We start from the raw sequence: 20,526 nt of genomic DNA, 5'->3' as shown, positions 1-20,526 counted from the left end.
ATATTTTTAAGGGATCCAAGATGTTCGATGTCATTAGAAATCAGAGTATTTATTTTACCTATTTTCAAATTTTAAAAAGATGATTGTTCGACCTTTACAATTTCATGAGGCGAATTGATGATTTATTCAAAATATCGCATATATGACCCAATGAATAAAAAATCTAATTCATCAGTATAAAAATAGATGGTAGCTTCTGCACCCTTGACACCATTGTTAAAGCTTGATGGTGGAATACGCCCTATTGCAGTAGGTACTATTAGGAGGCGCCTGATATCCAAAGCTGCTATGAAAGGAGTTGGTAAAGATATGGTTAAATATCTCAATGACTTTCAGTTTGGTGTTGGGGTTTCAGGTGAGGCGGAGGCCATTTTGCACAGTGTCAACAGAGTGTTGAACCTACGTCATGGAGATGGTTCCTTGACTATGCTTACAGTAGATTTCTCAAATGCCTTCAACTTGGTAGATAGGTCAACACTGCTACTTGAGGTGAGATTGAGATGCCCATCTATTTCTTTATGGGTTGAGTTTCTATATGGCCAGGCAGCGAGGTTATACGTTGGCGATGGGCATATTATGTCTGCTACTGGAGTGCAACAAGGTGACCCATTAGGGCCGCTCCTTTTTGCTCTTGTGTTACACCCTCTTATTCATCAGATCAGAGATAGTTGCAAGCTTCTTCTTCATGCTTGGTATCTTGATGATGGGACTCTTGTAGGGGATTCAGGGGAGGTGGCTAAAGCATTGGACATCATTCGTGTTTTTGGACCAGAATTGGGCCTGGTATTGAATATCCGTAAGACTGAGATCGTTTAGCCTTCATGTGATGGTAATCAGCATCGTGAGGGGTTGTTCCCTGTGGATATTGGGAGGTCGACTTTGGGTGTGAAATTGCTTGGAGGGGCTGTTAGCCGAGATAAAGGTTTTATCGAGGGGTTGGCCATGAAGAAAGCTTCCAGGGCTGTTGAGTTAATGCACCTTCTTCTACTTCATTCATGCATGGGTATCGTCAAGCTTTTCTTTGGCCTAAGAACATGCCAACCGATTCACATGGAGGAGGCGGCTATGTTGTTTGATAAAGAGCTTCGTGGAGCGGTTGAGGATATTGTGGTTTGCGGAGGTCCTTTCTTTGGGGACCTTCAATGGAGGTTGGCATCTTTACCTATTAGGTCTGGGGGGCTGGGTTTATACTCAGCAGTAGAGGCTTCCTCGTACGTTTTTGTGGCTTCTAGGGCGCAGTCTTTGGTGCTACAAGATCATGTTTTGAGAGACAGTGGGATATGTGGTATGGACTCGGATTTTGATAATGCTTTGGATGGTCTTCGCGGTACAATTCCAGATTTTGACGTTAGCAGTTTACTTGCAATGACACTGTCCCTCCTAAGCACAACATGTTTTGGCTAGTGCTCTTTTTAATAAAATTGTTCAAGATATGGAAGTTAAGTTTGACATGACCACTAGACAGAAGGCAGTTTTTGGATATTTGCAAGCTGCACATGCTCGAGATTTTCTTCTAGATATCCCAATTGATGGGTTAGGTCAACATATGTCACCAGTGGAGTACCGTAATATCCTTCGATATCGTCTTATGATTCCACTATTTCCTATTGATGAGGTGTGCCATGTTTGTCGTAAGGTGTGTCTAGATACTTTTGGGGAGCATGACAAGGAGCTTCCCGGCTTTAAGTACAGGCATGACTTTGTTAGGGATGTACTTTTTGATATATTCAGGCGAGTGGGAGTATCAGTGAAGAAGGAGGCGCCTGTGAACTTTCTGACTGACCCACTAGATAGGAGATCGACACTTAGGCCTGCGGGCTGAGGATGTTATGGTCTACGGATGGGTTGGAGGAAAACATGCATGTGTGGACTTGACTGGGGTTTCACCACTTGTGGGTTTAGGGATCGGGGCTTTTACGGTAGGACAGACAGCCCTAAAAGCTGCGTCAAGCAAAGTGGCCAAACATGAGAAAGGGTGTTCTGACAATCAACATGCTTTTATACCATTTGATTTTGACACTTTCAGCTTCCTAGCATCAGAGGTTGTTAACCTTCTACATAGAGTACAAAGGGTTATGCATAACAATGTTTACGAGGATTGGTTTTGCCATCCAAAAAGGTCTAGCCGCGCAGCTTATTGCCCGTTTGCCTCCTATTCGTGTGTAAGTAATATTGATAGTACAACATGTGATTTTTGAATTTTTTAAAGAAAAAAAATAGATAGATAAATATTACGCTAGAATGGGTATAATTAATTAATATTTTACTTATTTTCACTTGAGTTACATATAGAAAACAGCTTAAAGCTTTTACCATTCATATCTTTTGTCCCACGAGTTTCTATTCTGATTATAAAAATAGGCTCCATCAGTTCTAAGAACTCTCCAACATTTGCTAATACACAAATCTTCATCCTTCTTAGCATCATAAATTACCACGTTTTTTGTTACACTGTCCCATTTAAGGACGCACGAATACAAAGTGGTGCCACGAATGTTGGCACGAAAAGACCATTCTGTAATTTCACCTTGATAAAGATCATGGCTTCCAAGATCATCGTCTTTTCATTTACAATGCACATCAACAACAGTGCCCATATCATTTGAAATACGTACTGTTGTCTTTGTGGGACTCCAATCTACATGTTGGCAATGTGTAGGGACTGTAATTTTTGCAATAATCACCAACATGATAGTGATTAAGGCTAAGGATTTCGACATGTTCTCCAGAAAATGAATCAATCCTTCTATGTATTTTTCACTCTCTACCATATACTTATGCAAATGAGTCTAAGTTACTACTATTTAAATACTTAATTTTGTGACATCACTTTTCCTAGAATTATTGGTATTGAAATTGAAGTTTGTAAAAATATCTAATCAAAAGTTTCATGACTTCATCTCATTTAAAGATGTCCTTGTTCAAATAATATTTTTGTTGTCTTACCTACTAATATTTTAGTGTGACATATATTAATTATCTTATGTAATTATTGTCATTACCTTTCTTATTTGTATGTTATTTTTGTCTGTTCCTATTTATATGATTACGTTTTGCTGAGTCAAAAAAGACAACGTTCTGCTTCTTTTTTATTTCAATTTTTTTGTGTATTTTATTCTCTTTTATTTTGTTTTAAATTTATTTAATTGATATTTTTATCAATTACCTTGTATTATTTGTTAGAAAATAGAAATTACTAGTAAGAGCACCTCAGTCACATATCTAGACATTAAAATAAGGCTTAATAGCAGTTTTAGCCTCCTAACTTTTCCAAAGTTGCGATTTTGGCCCCCTATGAAAAAAAAACTTCAAAACCGCCCCCTAAGTTTTGTAACTGTAGCAGTTTTGGCCCCCCAAGGCAAAAAAAATAAAAAAATAACACGTGGCACCTCATATAGGGTGCCACATCAGCGTAGACCAAGTCAAAATTGGCCTTGGGGGCCAAAACTGCCACAAATGCAAAACTTAGGGGGCAGTTTTGTAGTTTTTTTTTTTAGGAGGCCAAAATCGCAACTTTGAAAAAGTTAAGGGGCTAAAACTGCTATTAAGCTTTAAAATAACTTTTTCCTCCAAAGAGAAACGTGTCTAGAGTTGGAACCACCAATTCAGAAATGCGAAAGTGTAAACAACATGAGATAACAACAAACCAAAAACCAGTGGCCACAATGCTCGCACTCTGTAGCCTATGCCAACATGCCATGAAACATCATCAACAACAACAACTAAACTCCTTCTTCACACACTCACACTCACTTCAATGATCACTACTTGCAGACCTTCTTCTTCTTCTTCTTCAAGAGCTAACCCACTTTCTCTACGCTCTTCCTTATATTCCAAACCATCATTTTTATCTTTGAGTCTCTTTTTCCCTCGCAATTTGCACAAGGGCATTGCTCTCTCCTCAACAACAGTGTGTAAACCCAGAAGCCATTTAGGTGGAAATTTGAATAATGGGCTAGAAGAAGAAGAAGAAGAAGAAGGTGACCGTGAGGTTAACTGTGAGCTTCAAGTGGTTTCTTGGAGGGAACGGAGAGTTAAGGCTGAGATTTCTATCAATGCTGATATTAACTCCGTTTGGAATGCTTTAACTGATTATGAACACCTAGCTGATTTCATACCAAATCTTGTTTGGAGGTAATCCATAATTGATTAACCATAGCTTCATTATAAGGGCATGTTTGGATTGGATTAACTCATTTCAGTTATCTACTAGCATAAACTCTTTAGGATAGCTTGCCAAAACAACTTATGAAAATGGTTTGACTTTATTTTATTTGTTGTTATAGAAATAACCACTTATATGATAAACACTTGATTAAGTTGCTTATACAAACATGGCCAAGTTCTATACGAAATCAAAGTCATTGGTGTAATGATATGACCAAAGAGTCATATGATAAGATTTATGTGAAAAGTGAGTATTTTTATATGCAATATGAGAGTTGTTTTTGTTTTTAGTGGGCGTATTCCTTGCCCATTTCCTGGAAGGATATGGTTAGAGCAAAGAGGATTTCAAAGGGCAATGTATTGGCACATTGAAGCTCGTGTTGTTTTGGATCTTCAAGAATTCCTCAATTCTGTAAGCACATTCTTAAAACATTTGCTGTTGTTTGATTTTGTTACTGCATACTAGAAAAGTAGCAATTAGTTCTATGTGTGACTGAGAAGTGGATAACATTGAAGAGTGGATAGAATTTATGACGTAGAGTACAGAGAATATTAAAATAAATTTTAAAAACTGTATGAACAGAGGGAACTCAGATAACAGAATTAATGATCTACAAGAGAGAACTTCCAACTTTCTAATACTACAAAATTCTTTTTTAATGCTTCAGGAATGGGATCGAGAACTTCATTTTTCAATGGTTGATGGAGACTTTAAGAAGTTTGAGGGAAAATGGTCTGTAAAATCTGGAACAAGGTAGAACCTATGTTTCTTAAAGTTAATACTTACTAAGCAACCATGAATGATATAAATAATCTATGTTTTGATTTTATATCCTTCAATTCTGCTTTTTGCAGGTCATCATCAACTAATTTATCTTATGAGGTTAATGTGATACCAAGATTCAATTTCCCAGCTATTTTCTTGGAAAGGATTGTCAGATCGGATCTTCCTGTGAATCTACGAGCCTTAGCATATAGAGTTGAAAGGAATCTTTTGGGGAATCAGAAACTTCCCCAGCCAGAAGACGACTTGCATAAAACTTCTTTGGTTGTTAATGGATCTTCTGTCAAAAAGATAAATGGTTCTTTATGTGAAACCGACAAATTGGCACCTGGTCAGGATAAAGAAGGTTTGGACACTTCAATTTCCGGTTCATTGCCTGCGTCTTCCAGTGAGTTAAACAGCAATTGGGGTATATTTGGAAAAGTTTGTAGCCTTGACAAGCCTTGTGTTGTAGATGAAGTTCATCTCCGCAGATTTGATGGACTTTTGGTAACTTATCTATACTAGATTGTTTATTAGGTTGCCTTAATTCTTAAAATGGGATGTTGTCAAAGTTACCAATAAAAAATATTTTCATGTGAAGGAAAATGGAGGTGTTCATCGTTGTGTCGTTGCAAGCATAACAGTTAAAGCTCCTGTTCGTGATGTATGGAATGTTATGTCTTCGTATGAGACTCTTCCTGAGTAAGTAATGCGTGTTTCCTTTTTACACTAGAGATATTGAAGAGCATGCTGTAAAAGATTTCTAGGTCATATTTTTCATTTTTCTGACTCAACTTCAATTGACAAAAAAACATTTGTTGCAGGATAGTTCCAAATTTAGCAATCAGTAAGATTTTATCACGAGATAACAATAAAGTCCGCATTCTTCAGGTACGGACCAATCTGAAAATGAACCAGAGTTAGAACAAGAGAATCTTAACTCTTAACTGTATATTTTCCTGCCACTGTATTATGCTTGCTAGCAATTGTTTTACCATCAAAATCCACTGTTAGTAAAATACATATTTGTATCTCCTAAGCACAATTGCCGATAAAAGTTTGAACTTGTATATGATTGATGTAATTTCTTGATTAAATCAATATGCAGGAAGGGTGTAAAGGCCTGCTTTATATGGTGCTTCATGCTCGTGTGGTGTTAGATTTGTGTGAACAGCTAGAACAAGAGATCAGTTTTGAACAGGCTGAAGGTGACTTCGACTCATTCCATGGAAAATGGACTTTTGAGCAACTAGGAAATCATCACACACTGCTAAAGTACTCTGTGGACTCGAAAATGCGCAGAGATACGTTCCTTTCTGAAGCTATCATGGAAGAGGTTTGTCTATAAATATGATTTGGTTGATCTATATCATCAACTTTAGTATTTCATATTGTTTTCACTCGAAATGTTTGGCCCATATAAGTTGAAGCAAGACACATTTATCCATATCTCCTTTTTTTTTTTTTGAAAAAGCTATCCATATCTCCTTTTATGAAAAGAAAGTAAATAACTGTTTTTGTTGGTATTGGATACAATCTTTTGAGGGTAAATCGATCCACATTTAAATGGCTGAAATGTTATAAGTTCTTTGTTTCAGGTCATTTACGAAGATCTGCCATCAAACTTGTGTGCAATAAGAGACTACGTTGAGAACCGGAAAGCATCACAATTTCCTGAAGTTTGTGAGCAGAATACGAATTCAGAACAACAAATTATATCATCTGGCTCTGGAGATGATAGCAACTCTAGTTCAGCTGATGATTTTTCTGATTGTAATGTTCAAAGCTCATCTAATCAAAGGTCAAGAGTTCCGGGACTACAGAGGGATATTGAAGTCCTAAAATCTGAACTCCTGAAATTTGTTGCTGAATATGGTCAGGAAGGGTTTATGCCTATGAGGAAGCAGCTTCGGCTGCATGGAAGAGTGGATATTGAGAAGGCTATAACTCGCATGGGTGGATTCAGAAAGATTGCAACCATAATGGACCTCTCTCTAGCTTACAAATACCGCAAACCAAAGGGTTACTGGGACAATCTTGAAAATTTGCAGGACGAGGTAGACTTCTGCACAAGTTCCATTTTTAGTTGCTACTTGCCAGAATAACAAGCTAAAGTTAATTGACGATGACATGATGAAGGATGGATGTTATGCATCAATGAAATATTAATTCATGATAAAGAACATGTGTAACATCGTTTACAGGTTCAATCATAACATAATTAATTTCGTCATGCAGATAAGTAGATTTCAGAGATGCTGGGGGATGGACCCATCATTTATGCCCAGTAGAAAGTCATTTGAACGAGTTGGTAGGTTGAAATATTCCCTTTCTCAACTTCAATATTTTGTTTGCGTTGCTTACTTTCAAGGATATCGATGTAACATGCCACATGGCATATGTATCTTATTACCGTTTTAATTTTGGGCTTAGCAGTAGATAATGGAATTAACTTGCAGGCCGCTTTGATATTGCACGGGCGCTGGAAAAGTGGGGTGGACTTCATGAGGTTTCTCGCCTTCTATCTCTCAAGGCAAGGAGAAAAAGAACCAGACAGGACAACAACCTTGGCAAGGATAAGAAAAATGATCACCGAGAATCAGCAGATGTAGATAGTGAGATCAATGCAGCATCTAGACCTTATATTTCTCAAGACACACACAAGTGGCATACAGAACTAAAAGAGTTGGACATAAATTGGGTTGAGTAAAGAGAGTATAAATATAAATATATTTATACATTGGCTTAAGTACAACTATGTGTTGATGGTAACATGATTCTCCTTCCTTGTACATTCTTGCTTAGCACAACTTGTTTACGTACCTTTTTTTTCAATCTTGATTTGGCAGTATACGTGTAAATTTGCTATTGTCTATAATTTTGCGTTGAACACCCTTCAATAGCAAAATATGGCTGCTGGTGGGTATAATTTTTAATATATACTGATGCCATGTACTTATTGGTAAATTTTCTTCCTTTCACTTGGCGCATTTTGGATAGAGACAGACTATTTAATCCTAGGACTTCAGTTCAAATTAAGGGGAAACGAAAGATTATTTCATAAATGAGCAAAAAAAAAAGGGAAGGTGAATGAAAGATCATTATTGCTATGACAGTTTGCGTGGACTTGCATGTTCCTATAATCCCACAGCTGAAATTGTATGACTCGCTTGTAAAACATAAAACATTGCTTCAGGAATGTGTATGAGGAAAATTGTTAAATATAAACTTCCTTTTAGTTAGTTACTGAGTTTGTTATACAGTTTTAACAATTTTACACTTAGGCTTTGTTTGCGAGTTGGGTTTTGGAGGGGAAGGGAAGGGAATGAAAGGCTTATGGAGAGGTAAACCCTTGTTTGGGAGTTTTAAAAAAATAGGGAAAGGTTTTGAGGGGTTTTGAAGGGTTTCATCTGTCCAATTTTAAAGTTACCCCAAATTGGGGGGTTTTGGGGGGTTAAACATACAAATTGACAATTTTGTCCTCATAATAATTCAAAATTTCAATTATAATTTAAAAGATAAATTACAAAGTATAACACAATGTATTGATTTTAAGAAAAAAAATGGTAAAATAGTAAAATTATCACATATTCTCCCTTTCCTTCCTTCCTTTCCCTTCCCCTCCTAAGCCTTTCCTTCCCCTCCCCTCAAAACTCGCAAACAAAGCCTTAGCGTATTAATTTTAATTGTGTTAGCCATAGTCTATAAGAAAAACTCCATTTGTAATATAGTTCAGTTGGTGGTTGCTCTAAGTTTTCTCTCTGTAATCAATGAAGGGGTTTAAGCAATTTCTCGATCCACCAAACAACGGAGCCCTCCGATTACAGTTTTGACAAGTATCACAGATATTACTTATTACAAGTTGTTAAAAAGGTCTTGGATTTGACTATCTAAAGATAGCTCATAAGATGAGGGTACATCCAAAATCATAACCTACCTACCTTGAGAGTGTGCGACTTCAATACCTACTGTTACAACTTTAATATCCATCATCACGTCTAGTGTGAGCGAGTCCATGATCAAATTCTAACATTGTCACACTTAACCTAGTTCTACATGGCTTGGATCTTACTCCTTAAAATTAGCTCAAAGGATGTGGATACCCCAACCATATTATTTATACATTCAATAGCCTTGAAACCTTGGTAATGTGAGACTCAAATATTTACCTGCCTCTTTTTGGCTCATAAGATGAGGGTATATCCAACAACTTCAAAACCTTGAGAGTGTGGGACTTCAATACCCCCTCATACAACTTTAACATCCATCATCACGTCAAGCGTGAGCCCTGGATCAAATTCTAACTTTGTCACACGTAACCTAACTTTAGATGGCTTGGGTCTCACTCTTCAAAATTAGCTCATAGGACGAGGGGAATGTGAGACTCAAACATTGAAATATTCATTGGCGTAACACATTGTCAAAGTTCTTGGACGCCTTATCGTTTCAGCTAACTTTTGAAAGTGAGATTTAAAGAAAAACAAAATATGATAAACAAGTAAAACGTAGAACACAATAGTGGATGAAACAGAATCAAATATGGCAATTTCATGGTGATCAAAAGATATAGAACTACATTGATATCAACAACGACGACAAAAAAGATATAGAATTACATTGATACAACTGTATTTATAAAGATTAGAAACAGGAAAATTTAACGAACTATAACCGAATTATGTAAAAAAAAAAAAAAAACTAACTCTAACTGAATAACAAGTACAGTAACTAACATTTACTCCTCCTCCACTACGTAATACTAATTGAGATTCGTACAAATATGAAATTAAAGAAGAACAGAAGTTATGAGGAAGGTTGAATGGCATTGAGTTTGATGTAGAAGATTCTAGAATCAGAGATACCGTCCCATGGATTAGAATGAGAAGGGAAAGTGCGAGCATAACCTAGATGATTCCTACAGTTACGGCAGAGGAGTTTGGTTGATGTTGTTCGTTTGAAGTTGAAATAAGAAATCCTCCATGAGAATGAGAGTTGTTGGATGTGAGTGAATCTGGTTTCGTCGACGGAGAAGAAGGAAATCAGACATCTCTTCCTCTTTTTAATTGATTTTCCGTAATTTGAATCAGTTAGAGACGATGATGTTGTGTTGCGGTTGCTTGAATTCAAGTTCAGCTCATAACCACACGAACCACAGCTGCATGCATCATCAATATCACAATTTAAATTAAACATTACATATATAGAGATAGAGACAGAGAAAGAGAAAGAGAGATAACCTGTAGTTTACATCTCTGATAAAGGAATTAGAATTAGAGATATGAAGTTGTTGTTGAGATTCGTATGATGATAACTTAGGCATGTCGATCATCATTTCTATAATCTTCAATTCAAGTGGAGAAGAAAACGAAGATTGATGGACCCTACTATTACTAGCTAGTAACGGTAACCTAGAGATAATTATTATATTTATATTATATTAATTTCGATATGATGCACGCATGCACGTGCCAATAAATTAGTTTATTTGAAGAAAAAAAAATTCCGCAGCCGGATATTATATTAATTTCGATATGATGCACGCATGCACGTGCCAATAAATTAGTTTATTTGAAGAAAAAAAAATTCCGCAGCCGGGAATCGAACCCGGGATGTATAGGAATCGTATCCAGATTTCGAAATTTCAGTCTTTAACAAACCAAGGCTTCGAACCCAGAATCCAACACCTGCCAAAGCTACTGCGGATTTGATGTCTACATAATGCATAACATGGTTTAAATACATTACTGATATTTGTGCACACCTCTTTCTAAACAACTTTCATGACAACTTTGTTTTTCTTTATTTTGATTGGACAAAATCAATAGAGAGAAAAAGGTAGAGAGAGAATAAGAATATAATGTGAGTATGAGAGAGAAGGTTGTTAAAAAATTGTTAGAAATTGGTTGTACAAATATCATTTCTCTACTATAAAAGTTTAATGGGGTGGATTAATAGTGCAACCAATCAAAACATTTAGAATTGTCACGTCAATTAATATCTATCAACTAAAATATGATTTGATACGTCTGTAAAAGTAGTTTACACTACATATATACAAACAAAATTACACACAGACAAATTAAATATCTTACATGAAAAAAATATAATATCTAAATTACAAATATTTTTTGAAGGGAGAAATTGTAAATATTATTAAATACAGATTTTCTAGTTTCAAATTTACACATATATATTTTCTTGCTTTTTTTTATGATGTATATGTTCTTACTAATGTAATTACATTAATTTACTTTTAAATCTATATATTACAAATCCAATTATATTTCATTCTCTTTTTTTATAGGCATATTCTGTTCTTAAATTTGAAAGAATGTTTTTTACTTACATGTGTGATGCCCAACTTGATACACTACACTACCATTACATTCAAATGAATTGCATCAATCAACACACTAGTATAGATACATAATAAAATTAAAATTAGAATTAAAAGAAAAGTTTCAGGTGATTTTATTTAGTAAATATAATTAGAATTGTTGTCCATGTAACCGACCCCACTTAGTGGAATAAGGCTTGGTTGTTGTTGTTGTTGTATAATTAGAATTGGAAAGTATATGTTTCTAATAATTTTTGTTGTTTGAAATTGGTGTCTTACAAATGAATAAATTCTTCTAACTTAGACCGTCATGGTTGAGATCTCAATTAAATAGTGCCAATCTTCTGATAATGAGATTTAAGATATAATCTTGTGCAAATCACACCTAAATCCACCACTACTAACAAACAATATTTCAATCTTTCATGTTTGTGTTTAAGTTTAACTTTTGTCATATTTTAATTACTAGAGCACACTTCAATAAAAGAGTAAATATTATTTTTTTGGAGGGACAAAAGAGAATATTAGAGAGTGCTCCCAACACTCTTCGGTGTAAACAAACATTAAAGGACTAATGAAATTGTCCCGTGGCAACAAGACACTTGGAGTAAATCGCCATGAAAAATCAGCGTTTTATATTTCAGAAAATGCAAGTTCATTTATTGCAAGACATCATTGCAATTTGCAAGTAAGCTAGACATCAATAAAAAATGCAGAACCCCAACGTTTCTCATTGTTGTGTAATAACAAGACAATATCTATACATACTCTCGTTTAGAAGGATTAAGGAGAAAGGATTACCGGCGGCGATTACGCCAGAGACCAAAAAAATATAAGTTACCATTTTAACTAATAACTTTGGCTCATCTCATGTGAATAAATATTAAACCCCCAAACAAAAAAAGACTCAATATTAGAGAAGCTCTCCTATTTCAGTATATATCCTTTCCTTTAATGTAATGAGCGTTTAAAAGGCAAAGGAGCTTAGGGATTCATGCAGAGTGACTATTACTTTTTCCCCGCTTAAACCGCAAAACACATCATTTGGACCGTTTTAGGTAGACTACTACACCAATGCTTGTTACAACAACAGCACCTGCAAGAATACTGGAGCGGAGAGACAAAACACTAGATTTCTGTATACTGGTTGTACTAGATTGCGGTGTTGTTGGTTTTGCTGAATTGCCGAAATCCAAATACAACTTTAATGCCTGAAATACAAAGATTACAACAGAGTGAGTGAATTGATTAAATCCAAATGAAATTATTCCATAGAAGCCAATATCATCAGATGAAAAAGCTAGTACAAGCAAATATCTTCACCTTCACTCCTGCAGTTCTAGCATAGCTGACAGCAGAAACAAGATCATTGTCGGTTCCAAGAACAATTCTATCGCCTTCATCGTCCTCATACTATAAAAATGAGGAAAAAGTTAGTATGATAATAAAGACATGTAGTTCTCATAAGGCAGAAGAATTTAGACTAGCATAAAACAAACCACAATCGCAGGGCGTTCTCTGTCATTGATATCTACTCTCTGCATGACTGCAGATACTAGCTCATCTAGATGTTCAGTACCTACGAAAAACAGCAACATAAATAACTGTAAGTTCTTATAAGAATCAAACAAACAAGACAGAAAAAATTAGACCCAGTCCTCCCAATTTTCCCCCGGGATAGTTACCACAGTTGAATCGGTGCACGCGACCATTGAGATCCTCAAATTTGAAAGGAAATGAATTTCCAAAACCCATAGAGTGATATGCAGACTTTGTTGTATCTGCTCCATCCGAGGTCATGAGCGCTGAAACTTCACTGCAATAAAACATTGTAGAGGCTGATTCGCAGATCAGAAAGAAAAAAAAATTCATGTTTAAACATTTGTACAACCAGCGTACCTATGAGTATCAGAATCTTCTGGTGGCTCTAGAGCAAAAGCTGAGTCCCAAAATTTTTGCATAGTTGTATTTGCCACATCATTAACAGCTCCAGAGCTACTCTCAACCTAAGGTACATCTTAGTAATCAGAAATTGGAATCTTATCAACTTTTACTAGAAAGAGGTACATAACTCTTTCTACGCAAGATAGTATAAGCTTCAATTTTATAAAAAGTGGACACCACAACGATTGCAAATAATGAAGATGCAAAGAGGAATGTAGTGAGGACAGCTGAACTGATCCGTTGAACATTTTCAAATGCACCATACATAATACATAACACTGTTTTGTTTTATCCCATTCTAACCAGTCTACAAAATGCATCTATAATTTATGTGTATCTCAAGCATGAAGTTTACCAGGGAAATTGCCGCATGAGTTATCTGCAAAACATCGACGCAAGCAGCAACATATCCATCTGCAGACACAATAATAGTCAGTGCAAAGTATGAATTTAGAATCTGCCAACAAATTTAGGAAAGTAAGCTCACGTCTGTCTACCACAGGAAGATGTAAGAATTTCCCATCGTGCATCATATGTAGTGCATCAAGTATTGTTGTATCTAGTGTTGCACAATCTGGGTTTTGAGTCATTACCTAAGTGAGAAAGGGAAGAATCAAGAAGAAAATCAAACCAGTTCTCAATATCAAGCAAAAACAAGAAGGCAACAAAACAGAAGAAATAGCGTCACACAATAAAATAACCTTCTTTCCACTTATGTTACTTCAAAAAAAAAAAATATTAACCTTTTCCACTAGAGTCAACTCGGGGGAGAGATTTTGAGCTACAACACGCATAAGTATGTCCTTTGAACTGCATGAAAGATGTATAGAACGTTAGGCATCATACAACGACAAAAGAGAAAATTAGGAAGGAAGAGATAGAGTGCCAGCATTGAGTTGGATCACGTGGAAAATTAAGGGAAAAGATAAGAACATCGGCGTTGAACGGCAATGTAACCTCCAATCCACTTGGCGAGATGCGAGGAAAATCAGGAAGGGGATTTATTGTAAAGGTAAGGAAGGAAAATGAGGGGATAAAGAAAGAGAGAAGGGCTAGGATTAAGTAGGTATTAGAGACCTGCAGGCCCTTGAAATTCAGCAGTGCTCTATTCTCCAATATATTGTAGAAACAAAAGGGGTTCAAAGCCCAATTTCAATATCATTAAAGGGAAATATGATCTAAGGAAACATACAATCATTTATGTTATTCCATATAATGGGAATTCTAATAGAAATCAGTGAAGCCTCTGAAAAGAATCTTACGTGAGTATGCCCTGAATCTTGGTTCCTGACAATGACACAATAACAGCTGAATTAACACGCAACTCCTGCATCTTTTTTGCAGCTACATATACGGGATCTGCTGCTGATGCAATAGCAACCCTAGAAACATAAAGCTACAGAACTTTGTAAAACAATTATATCTGACAGTATAAGCATCATGTGGCAATACGTGCATACATACTTCCTCCGAAATGAAATATAAGCAAAAGTGCTAGTTGAAAGGTCAATGTATGTGGTTAAAAATTTAGTCCACATACATCAACTTTTCAACTGTTATTTTTGCTTATATTTCATTCCGGAGGGAGTACACAACAAAATACAATGCGGAAATTACTTCGTATTTTCGCTGATTAGGGTTGACAAGGAAGGCCTGAATATTCTCTCTCTCAATGTGTCTAACAAAGCATTTGGAGCTGACAAAGATGGGGACAATTTAAACAAAATATTAGCATCATTACAATATGAAGGAGACATATGAATGAGACAAAATATTAGCATCATTATAAACCATTCAAATCAGTTTTAAAAATAAGAAACAAAAAGTATAATTGCATACGTTAAAAGTTTAATCTTAATTCCTAAGCTGGCAGAGTTTAAATGCAATTATCTTAATATTGTTTGATTCTCCATTCACATATCTACTCGGCTTACTAATATTGTTTGATTCTCCATTCACATATCTACTCGGCTTACTATTTGCAGATAAAACCTTTCAAGTTAAGCACTAAAGTATGTATTCAAAGCATAATATACTGAGAACCCGTTGCCCAGTCCATTTTAGATATAAAAAAAAATCATGTCCTCAGAGCAACAATATAAATTAAGAACTTTTTATAAGAAAATCACAGATAACATTTGAGGAATGCCGAGAAAACATAATACCAAGTTTAAGGAATAATTAACCTCAAGTGATTGATTGGCCAAATAGAGGGTTCTTACAGTATCTACTCTCCATACGCTTTTTGATTAAAATTTTGATTGTAGAAACAGTCAAGTCAACTTAAGAGTATACTAAATGATAGGATTTAGATATTAAAAACCAAACTGCAGCAGAATCCAACAGTGATATATAATATAATATAATATATATATATATATATATATATATATATATATATATATATATATTGTATAATAAACATTAAAAAGATATGTATGTATGTGGATGCAATTTACAAATTCAAATACAATCGGTGGTTTAAAACTGTAATACTTGTATGAAAATATAATTGTTAACTGACCAGATGCATTGCTACCCCGCTGGCGTTCTGCGCCTTCAACTGCAGCTGCAATTGCACTCCCCTGCTCAGCAGCCTTCTCCATCCTTGATATGGCATCATAAAGACATTTGGTAATATCCAGTATGGCAATGACTTCACCATTTTCCACAACAGGCAGGTGCCTGAATTTACCTAGAGGAGAAAAAAAAAACAGATTATAACTCGCTTAATGGAATACTTTATAAGTTAAGACATCTTTACAAGATGCAAACACGGAATCTAGTAGAAACACTTCCCAATTCTTGCCCCATCAGGCATCATTATTTAAAGAAACAGACATAGTAAGAAACAGGTCAAAGGTGCAAGGAATAATGTGACAGAGAAGAAACAGAATAAGGTATCACTATCACACACATATTGTCAAATAAATACTCCCTCCGTCTTAGAATGACACATTTCTTCATTTCACAAGTTTTAAGAAGAAGAAGAAAAAAAACTATAAATGAAAGAAAGGAACAAATTAACTGTATCAAGTAATGGTGTATTCACCATTGCCATAAACGTAAGGTGGAAGATATTGAATTGAGAGTGATGCATGTAGTATTAATTAGAGGGTACAGTCGGAAAAAAAATAATTAATGTTACGCTGAAAATTGAGAGTCACATTCAATTCGTTACTTTTTTTTGCAAATGTGTCACTCGTTGAAGGTGGAGGGAGTAAGCAGGCACGGATCTGTGTACAATGCATTGGGGGCTTGTGCCCCCACTTACTTAATTATTTTGTTGTATGGTGTTGAATAGTTTTATTTTATGTATATTAAAAATTAGGTATTGTTCCCACATAAAAACTATTGAAAACTTTATCTGTGAGAAATCAAATACACAATGGTATGGGAGATAAATGATTGAATGATTATTTGGTCATATACTTACAAAAATGTATTTGATAGTGTTGAAAATGAAAAAGTATAGTATAATTTTAAAATATAAAGACACGTAGAGGATATTAAATCATAAATATATAGATGTCTTCAATTTCTGAGATATCAAATAGCATAATTGTAGTAGTCTCTAAATGTTTGCTTTGTAATAATTATGTTATGATTTTTATCACTCATACATTGATTTTTAAAAATAAAAAACATAAAAATACAGTACATAATCTTTCCCCCACCATTTGAAATTTTTGGATCCTTCACTTGGAGTAAGCCATAGCTTTAGCCTTTAAATACCAGAAAGGTACAAGTTTTGTTTCAAATCAGAATCAGATGCCATTTTTTTATTTTGAGGGCAATAACATGGAATGGGAAACAAGCAAGAATAGCTAAAAATGAACATAATATTTTTCCCAGACAGCACATCTCATAAAGTCCCATGTAACAAAGAGCGAAGACAAACAACAGCCACATTGCACACAAACAAAATCAATAAAACCATGGATATAGAACCAAGAAAAACCAAAGAATAGACAATAAGACAATGAACAACTAATTGCTTTTCTTTCATCAAATTGAACACTACAAATAGCTACTAGTTCAAGCCATGAGGTGACGAAACGACACTGTTAATTATCACCCTATCTATTCGGCTATTCTTTCTTTCTTTTTTGGTGAAAAAAGAGGGCAAAGTCCAATCACCCTACCTATTATTGTGTTAGCAGCCAACACTCGGAGGATTTAATCCCACATCAGATAGATAGGTTTCTTGAGAAGAGTTTATAAAGAGGAGGCACTCCACACCTTATAAGTCGGTTTTGTAAGGATGAGTTAGGTCCCATAATTCGTGACATGGTATCGGAGCCTATGCTAGATCTATCGTGGATTTAGTCCCACATCAGATAGATAGGATTCTTGAGAAGAGTTTATAAAGAGGATGCACTCCTCACCTTATAAGCCGGTTATGCCTTTCAAATGGAGGTAAGTGAACAAAACACACACACACACCCTGAGATAGGACACTGAAAGAATATGATTAAAGAAGTGTTTGTTATGAACAACTTTTTGGTTGTTCATAAATGAGAGAGATAATATTCTAAAAGAGACTAAAAGCTATAATAACTAATCTAAACATTAACTTGATTCATTTTTCTTTATAATGATTACAATGATCATTCCCTTATTTATAGCCTTGGCATTCTAACAACTTAACTTTTTTACAATGATTACAATGATCGTTCCCTTATTTATAGCTTTGGCATTCTAACAACTTAACCAATGACTCGCCATAATGGATCTCTCTAGATCCTTCTAGAACATGATGACTCACCTCACCTCTAATGTAACTTGGGCCTATTCTATTGGATCTATCTTAATTCATTACAGTGTTCCTGAGATCATTGGATCAAGCTCAAATCACCAATGTTTCAATAACATAAGTGACAACAGGCCTGCCTGAGAAACTCATTGAAAATAATTTTTTTGACTATGATATGCCAAATGATTACAATATTTTTCTACATTTAGTTATTATAATTTATAATAGTTTTCTACCGACAAGATCAACTTGGAACACACTAGAGATGGCTGGCTCCTACAAGATATCGCAGAAAAACAAATATGCTCTCACTGTAATAGTGAGTCTCCTTCCTAGAGTCTATTCTTATTAAAGAAGATAGGTCCAGAAACCCAATCCACACAGAGATCTTGTCACCCCCAGCATACTTTCTAAAGGCATCTAAAATAAATTACCAAACTATTATCGTTATTCGATGCAACAGTTCAAATAACTCTATTGCTAGATCGCAGGCTGTGTGGAAACCATGATATATGATTATAATGGTCAGTGATTATTTCTGCAAACAAATTATTTAACAGAAAAAGAAAAACAAAATCTAATTTAATCCACATCCTATATGTCCTGTCATATCAGAAATATCATAATCATAACGAAGCATGAGCATCAACCCAAGAACACATACAGGAAAGTCAGAATAAAATGTTAACAAAATGTATTAAATTAATTACGATTGGCAAAAAATGTTTAACATAGCATCATCCAAGCAAAAAACTACTTAGAACTCTGACAAGATGATTATAATATATGACATCCTAGTTCCCAATAATAACAATGATATTAAGTATTAGCAGTAGAAATGAAGCTAACCTTGTACCATCTTTTGAAGAGCATCAATAGCCAACGTATCCGATGTCACAAATAAAGGATTCCGAGTCATTACTTTTGACACCATTGTCTGATCCGGTCGCAAACCCTCGGCAATAACTCTAGTAGCAATATCCTAAACACAAGATACACATCCTTGCATTACACATTACATCTCAAATACAATATCCACACACTCAATGAACACACATACATTCTTCATACAGAAAATTGACAAACCTTGTCAGTCATAATTCCAGATAACAAAGCATTGGCATCAGTCAGCAAAACAGCATCGACACGCCGCGCCGCCATTCGGCGACATGCATCTGAAACTGGTGTCCCCTCAGATATAGTTAGGGCTTTGGATAACCGTAGCTTCTTAACCGTCCTTTCACCTCCATCAGACCTAATTCATTTCATTAATAACAAACATAATTATAATAAATCAACAATATTACAATCATAATAAAAAAAAATAAAAAAAAACTCTAGATTCAATTAACTAAATAACTAACAAAAAGAAAAAAGAATTACTCGAGGGAAGGAGGAGAAGAAGGTTTGCTGGAAGGTTCGCTGTGGATTCCATTTTCGAACTTTTTGGACATAGAAGGAGGTTTTTTGTGGGTCCCACTGTTCCTCCTCGTTAGACCGTTCATGTTTTGTTTTTCAAACAGACAGAGAAAGAGACAGAGGTTAGTGTTCTTCTTCTTTTTCTGTTTCTGTCTTTCTTCCTCCTCCACCAGCCACCACCATCAAACTCTTTCTCCTCTCTCTTTTCTTTTCTTCTTCCTTTTTAGTTTTTTAATTACGACATTTTATATCTTTTTAAATTATTATTATTATTATTATATTATATTATCTTTTTTATCATATCTCAGTCAGATCAGAGAATCATATTTTGCACCAATTTTCAATTTTTTTTTTTTGTTGAGAAATTAAAAAGAAAAAAGTGAAGCTAAATTTTTAAACAAAATGAGTATATTGGACATGATTTGGATTTTGTTTTGCTTGTAAAAATAGAAATATTTTTTGAGTTGTGGTTTGTATGTGTCCAATTGTCCGGACATGGACCCCCAACTTTGTGGATGGATTTCTTATTAAAAGGAAAAATTGTAAAGAAAAAAAAGTACTATAGGTTTATAATTGGAAAAAATAGTTATAAATGAAATATATCAATTATTCAATGTATTTGAAATTATAATATTTGTTTATAACAAATGAAGGAAGTAGTTTATTTTTCCTAAGAAAAATGAATATAATTTTTTTTCGTATATCGCTTTGATAAAAAATCAAAATATACAATTTTTCAAATAAAACGTTAAATTAATCATTTTCGGGTTAAACGAACCAGACCCTTGTGGATTTTTGAATCACACAGCATACCCTTTCGGGATTACGAAACAATTCACTTGCAATAAGGCCAAATTTGATCCCACCCAGTCTATGGACAACAACAAAACACAACAACATAAACAAAACAACAACACAAAACAAAACATATTTGAAGGAAACAAGAGATCGAAGACCGTACAAGGTGAAGAAGAGAGGAGTCAAACTAGAACTGCATAAAGCAGCACACTGATTCAATGATCAACCCACCACCGAGAAATTCGCCAGCCACCACCAGGAAACATGAACCAGAACCAACCCATCATATCACCATCAAAGACACCGACGACGCTCCGTTAAAGGCGCAGCGGCAACGAC

At 35.0% G+C, this 20,526-nt stretch overlaps 3 protein-coding genes across 3 annotated transcripts; 1 reads left to right on the top strand and 2 right to left on the bottom strand.

Annotated features, from left to right (window-relative positions):
- Positions 1-3,655: 3,655 nt before the first annotated feature.
- On the top strand, positions 3,656-7,900 carry LOC146933964 (polyketide cyclase/dehydrase/lipid transporter). The gene is made up of 10 exons (XM_085705787.1): positions 3,656-4,134; positions 4,459-4,579; positions 4,836-4,921; positions 5,023-5,440; positions 5,535-5,635; positions 5,758-5,824; positions 6,042-6,269; positions 6,532-6,990; positions 7,172-7,244; positions 7,393-7,900. Exons 1-10 carry the CDS (start codon positions 3,686-3,688, stop codon positions 7,641-7,643), a joined length of 2,253 nt encoding a protein of 750 aa, XP_085561913.1. The 5' UTR covers positions 3,656-3,685; the 3' UTR covers positions 7,644-7,900.
- Positions 7,901-9,456: 1,556 nt separating this feature from the next.
- LOC146933963 (uncharacterized protein At4g08330, chloroplastic-like) lies at positions 9,457-10,304 on the bottom strand. Its single transcript, XM_085705786.1, has 2 exons — positions 10,171-10,304; positions 9,457-10,088 (listed from the first exon to the last, which is right to left on the bottom strand). Exons 1-2 carry the CDS (start codon positions 10,263-10,265, stop codon positions 9,737-9,739), a joined length of 447 nt encoding a protein of 148 aa, XP_085561912.1. The 5' UTR covers positions 10,266-10,304; the 3' UTR covers positions 9,457-9,736.
- A 1,677-nt stretch (positions 10,305-11,981) lies between these two features.
- LOC146933962 (CBS domain-containing protein CBSCBSPB3-like) lies at positions 11,982-19,607 on the bottom strand. Its single transcript, XM_085705785.1, has 14 exons — positions 19,354-19,607; positions 19,057-19,225; positions 18,820-18,952; positions 15,739-15,909; positions 14,832-14,910; positions 14,477-14,596; positions 13,958-14,024; positions 13,702-13,807; positions 13,570-13,628; positions 13,170-13,276; positions 12,956-13,086; positions 12,770-12,849; positions 12,594-12,683; positions 11,982-12,481 (listed from the first exon to the last, which is right to left on the bottom strand). The coding sequence occupies exons 1-14, from the start codon at positions 19,473-19,475 to the stop codon at positions 12,311-12,313; spliced, it is 1,605 nt and encodes a 534-aa protein (XP_085561911.1). The 5' UTR covers positions 19,476-19,607; the 3' UTR covers positions 11,982-12,310.
- Positions 19,608-20,526: the final 919 nt, after the last annotated feature.

Source organism: Medicago sativa, chromosome 4, assembly GCF_051527215.1.
Source record: "Medicago sativa cultivar Bolivia chromosome 4, Bolivia_mono, whole genome shotgun sequence".
Classification (NCBI taxonomy): Eukaryota; Viridiplantae; Streptophyta; class Magnoliopsida; order Fabales; family Fabaceae; genus Medicago; species Medicago sativa.
The sequence above is the reverse complement of the archived record's forward strand: the minus strand, read 5'-3'. Positions and strand labels throughout refer to the sequence as shown.

Bases quoted from the DNA above. Each gene is read 5' to 3' on its own strand.
- LOC146933963 (XM_085705786.1), bottom strand. From the start codon at position 10,265: ATGATGATCGACATGCCTAAGTTATCATCATACGAATCTCAACAACAA. The intron at 10,089-10,170 runs GTTATCTCTCTT...TGATGCATGCAG, and splicing joins ATCAGAGATGTAAACTACAG to CTGTGGTTCGTGTGGTTATG.
- LOC146933964 (XM_085705787.1), top strand. From the start codon at position 3,686: ATGCCAACATGCCATGAAACATCATCAACAACAACAACTAAACTCCTT. The intron at 4,135-4,458 runs GTAATCCATAAT...TTTTGTTTTTAG, and splicing joins ATACCAAATCTTGTTTGGAG to TGGGCGTATTCCTTGCCCAT. The intron at 7,245-7,392 runs GTAGGTTGAAAT...ATTAACTTGCAG, and splicing joins AAAGTCATTTGAACGAGTTG to GCCGCTTTGATATTGCACGG.
- LOC146933962 (XM_085705785.1), bottom strand. From the start codon at position 19,475: ATGAACGGTCTAACGAGGAGGAACAGTGGGACCCACAAAAAACCTCCT. The intron at 15,910-18,819 runs GTTAGCTTCATT...TTTCTCCTCTAG, and splicing joins TCTTCAAAAGATGGTACAAG to GTAAATTCAGGCACCTGCCT. The intron at 13,808-13,957 runs GTTAATATTTTT...TTTCTCACTTAG, and splicing joins AGTTGACTCTAGTGGAAAAG to GTAATGACTCAAAACCCAGA.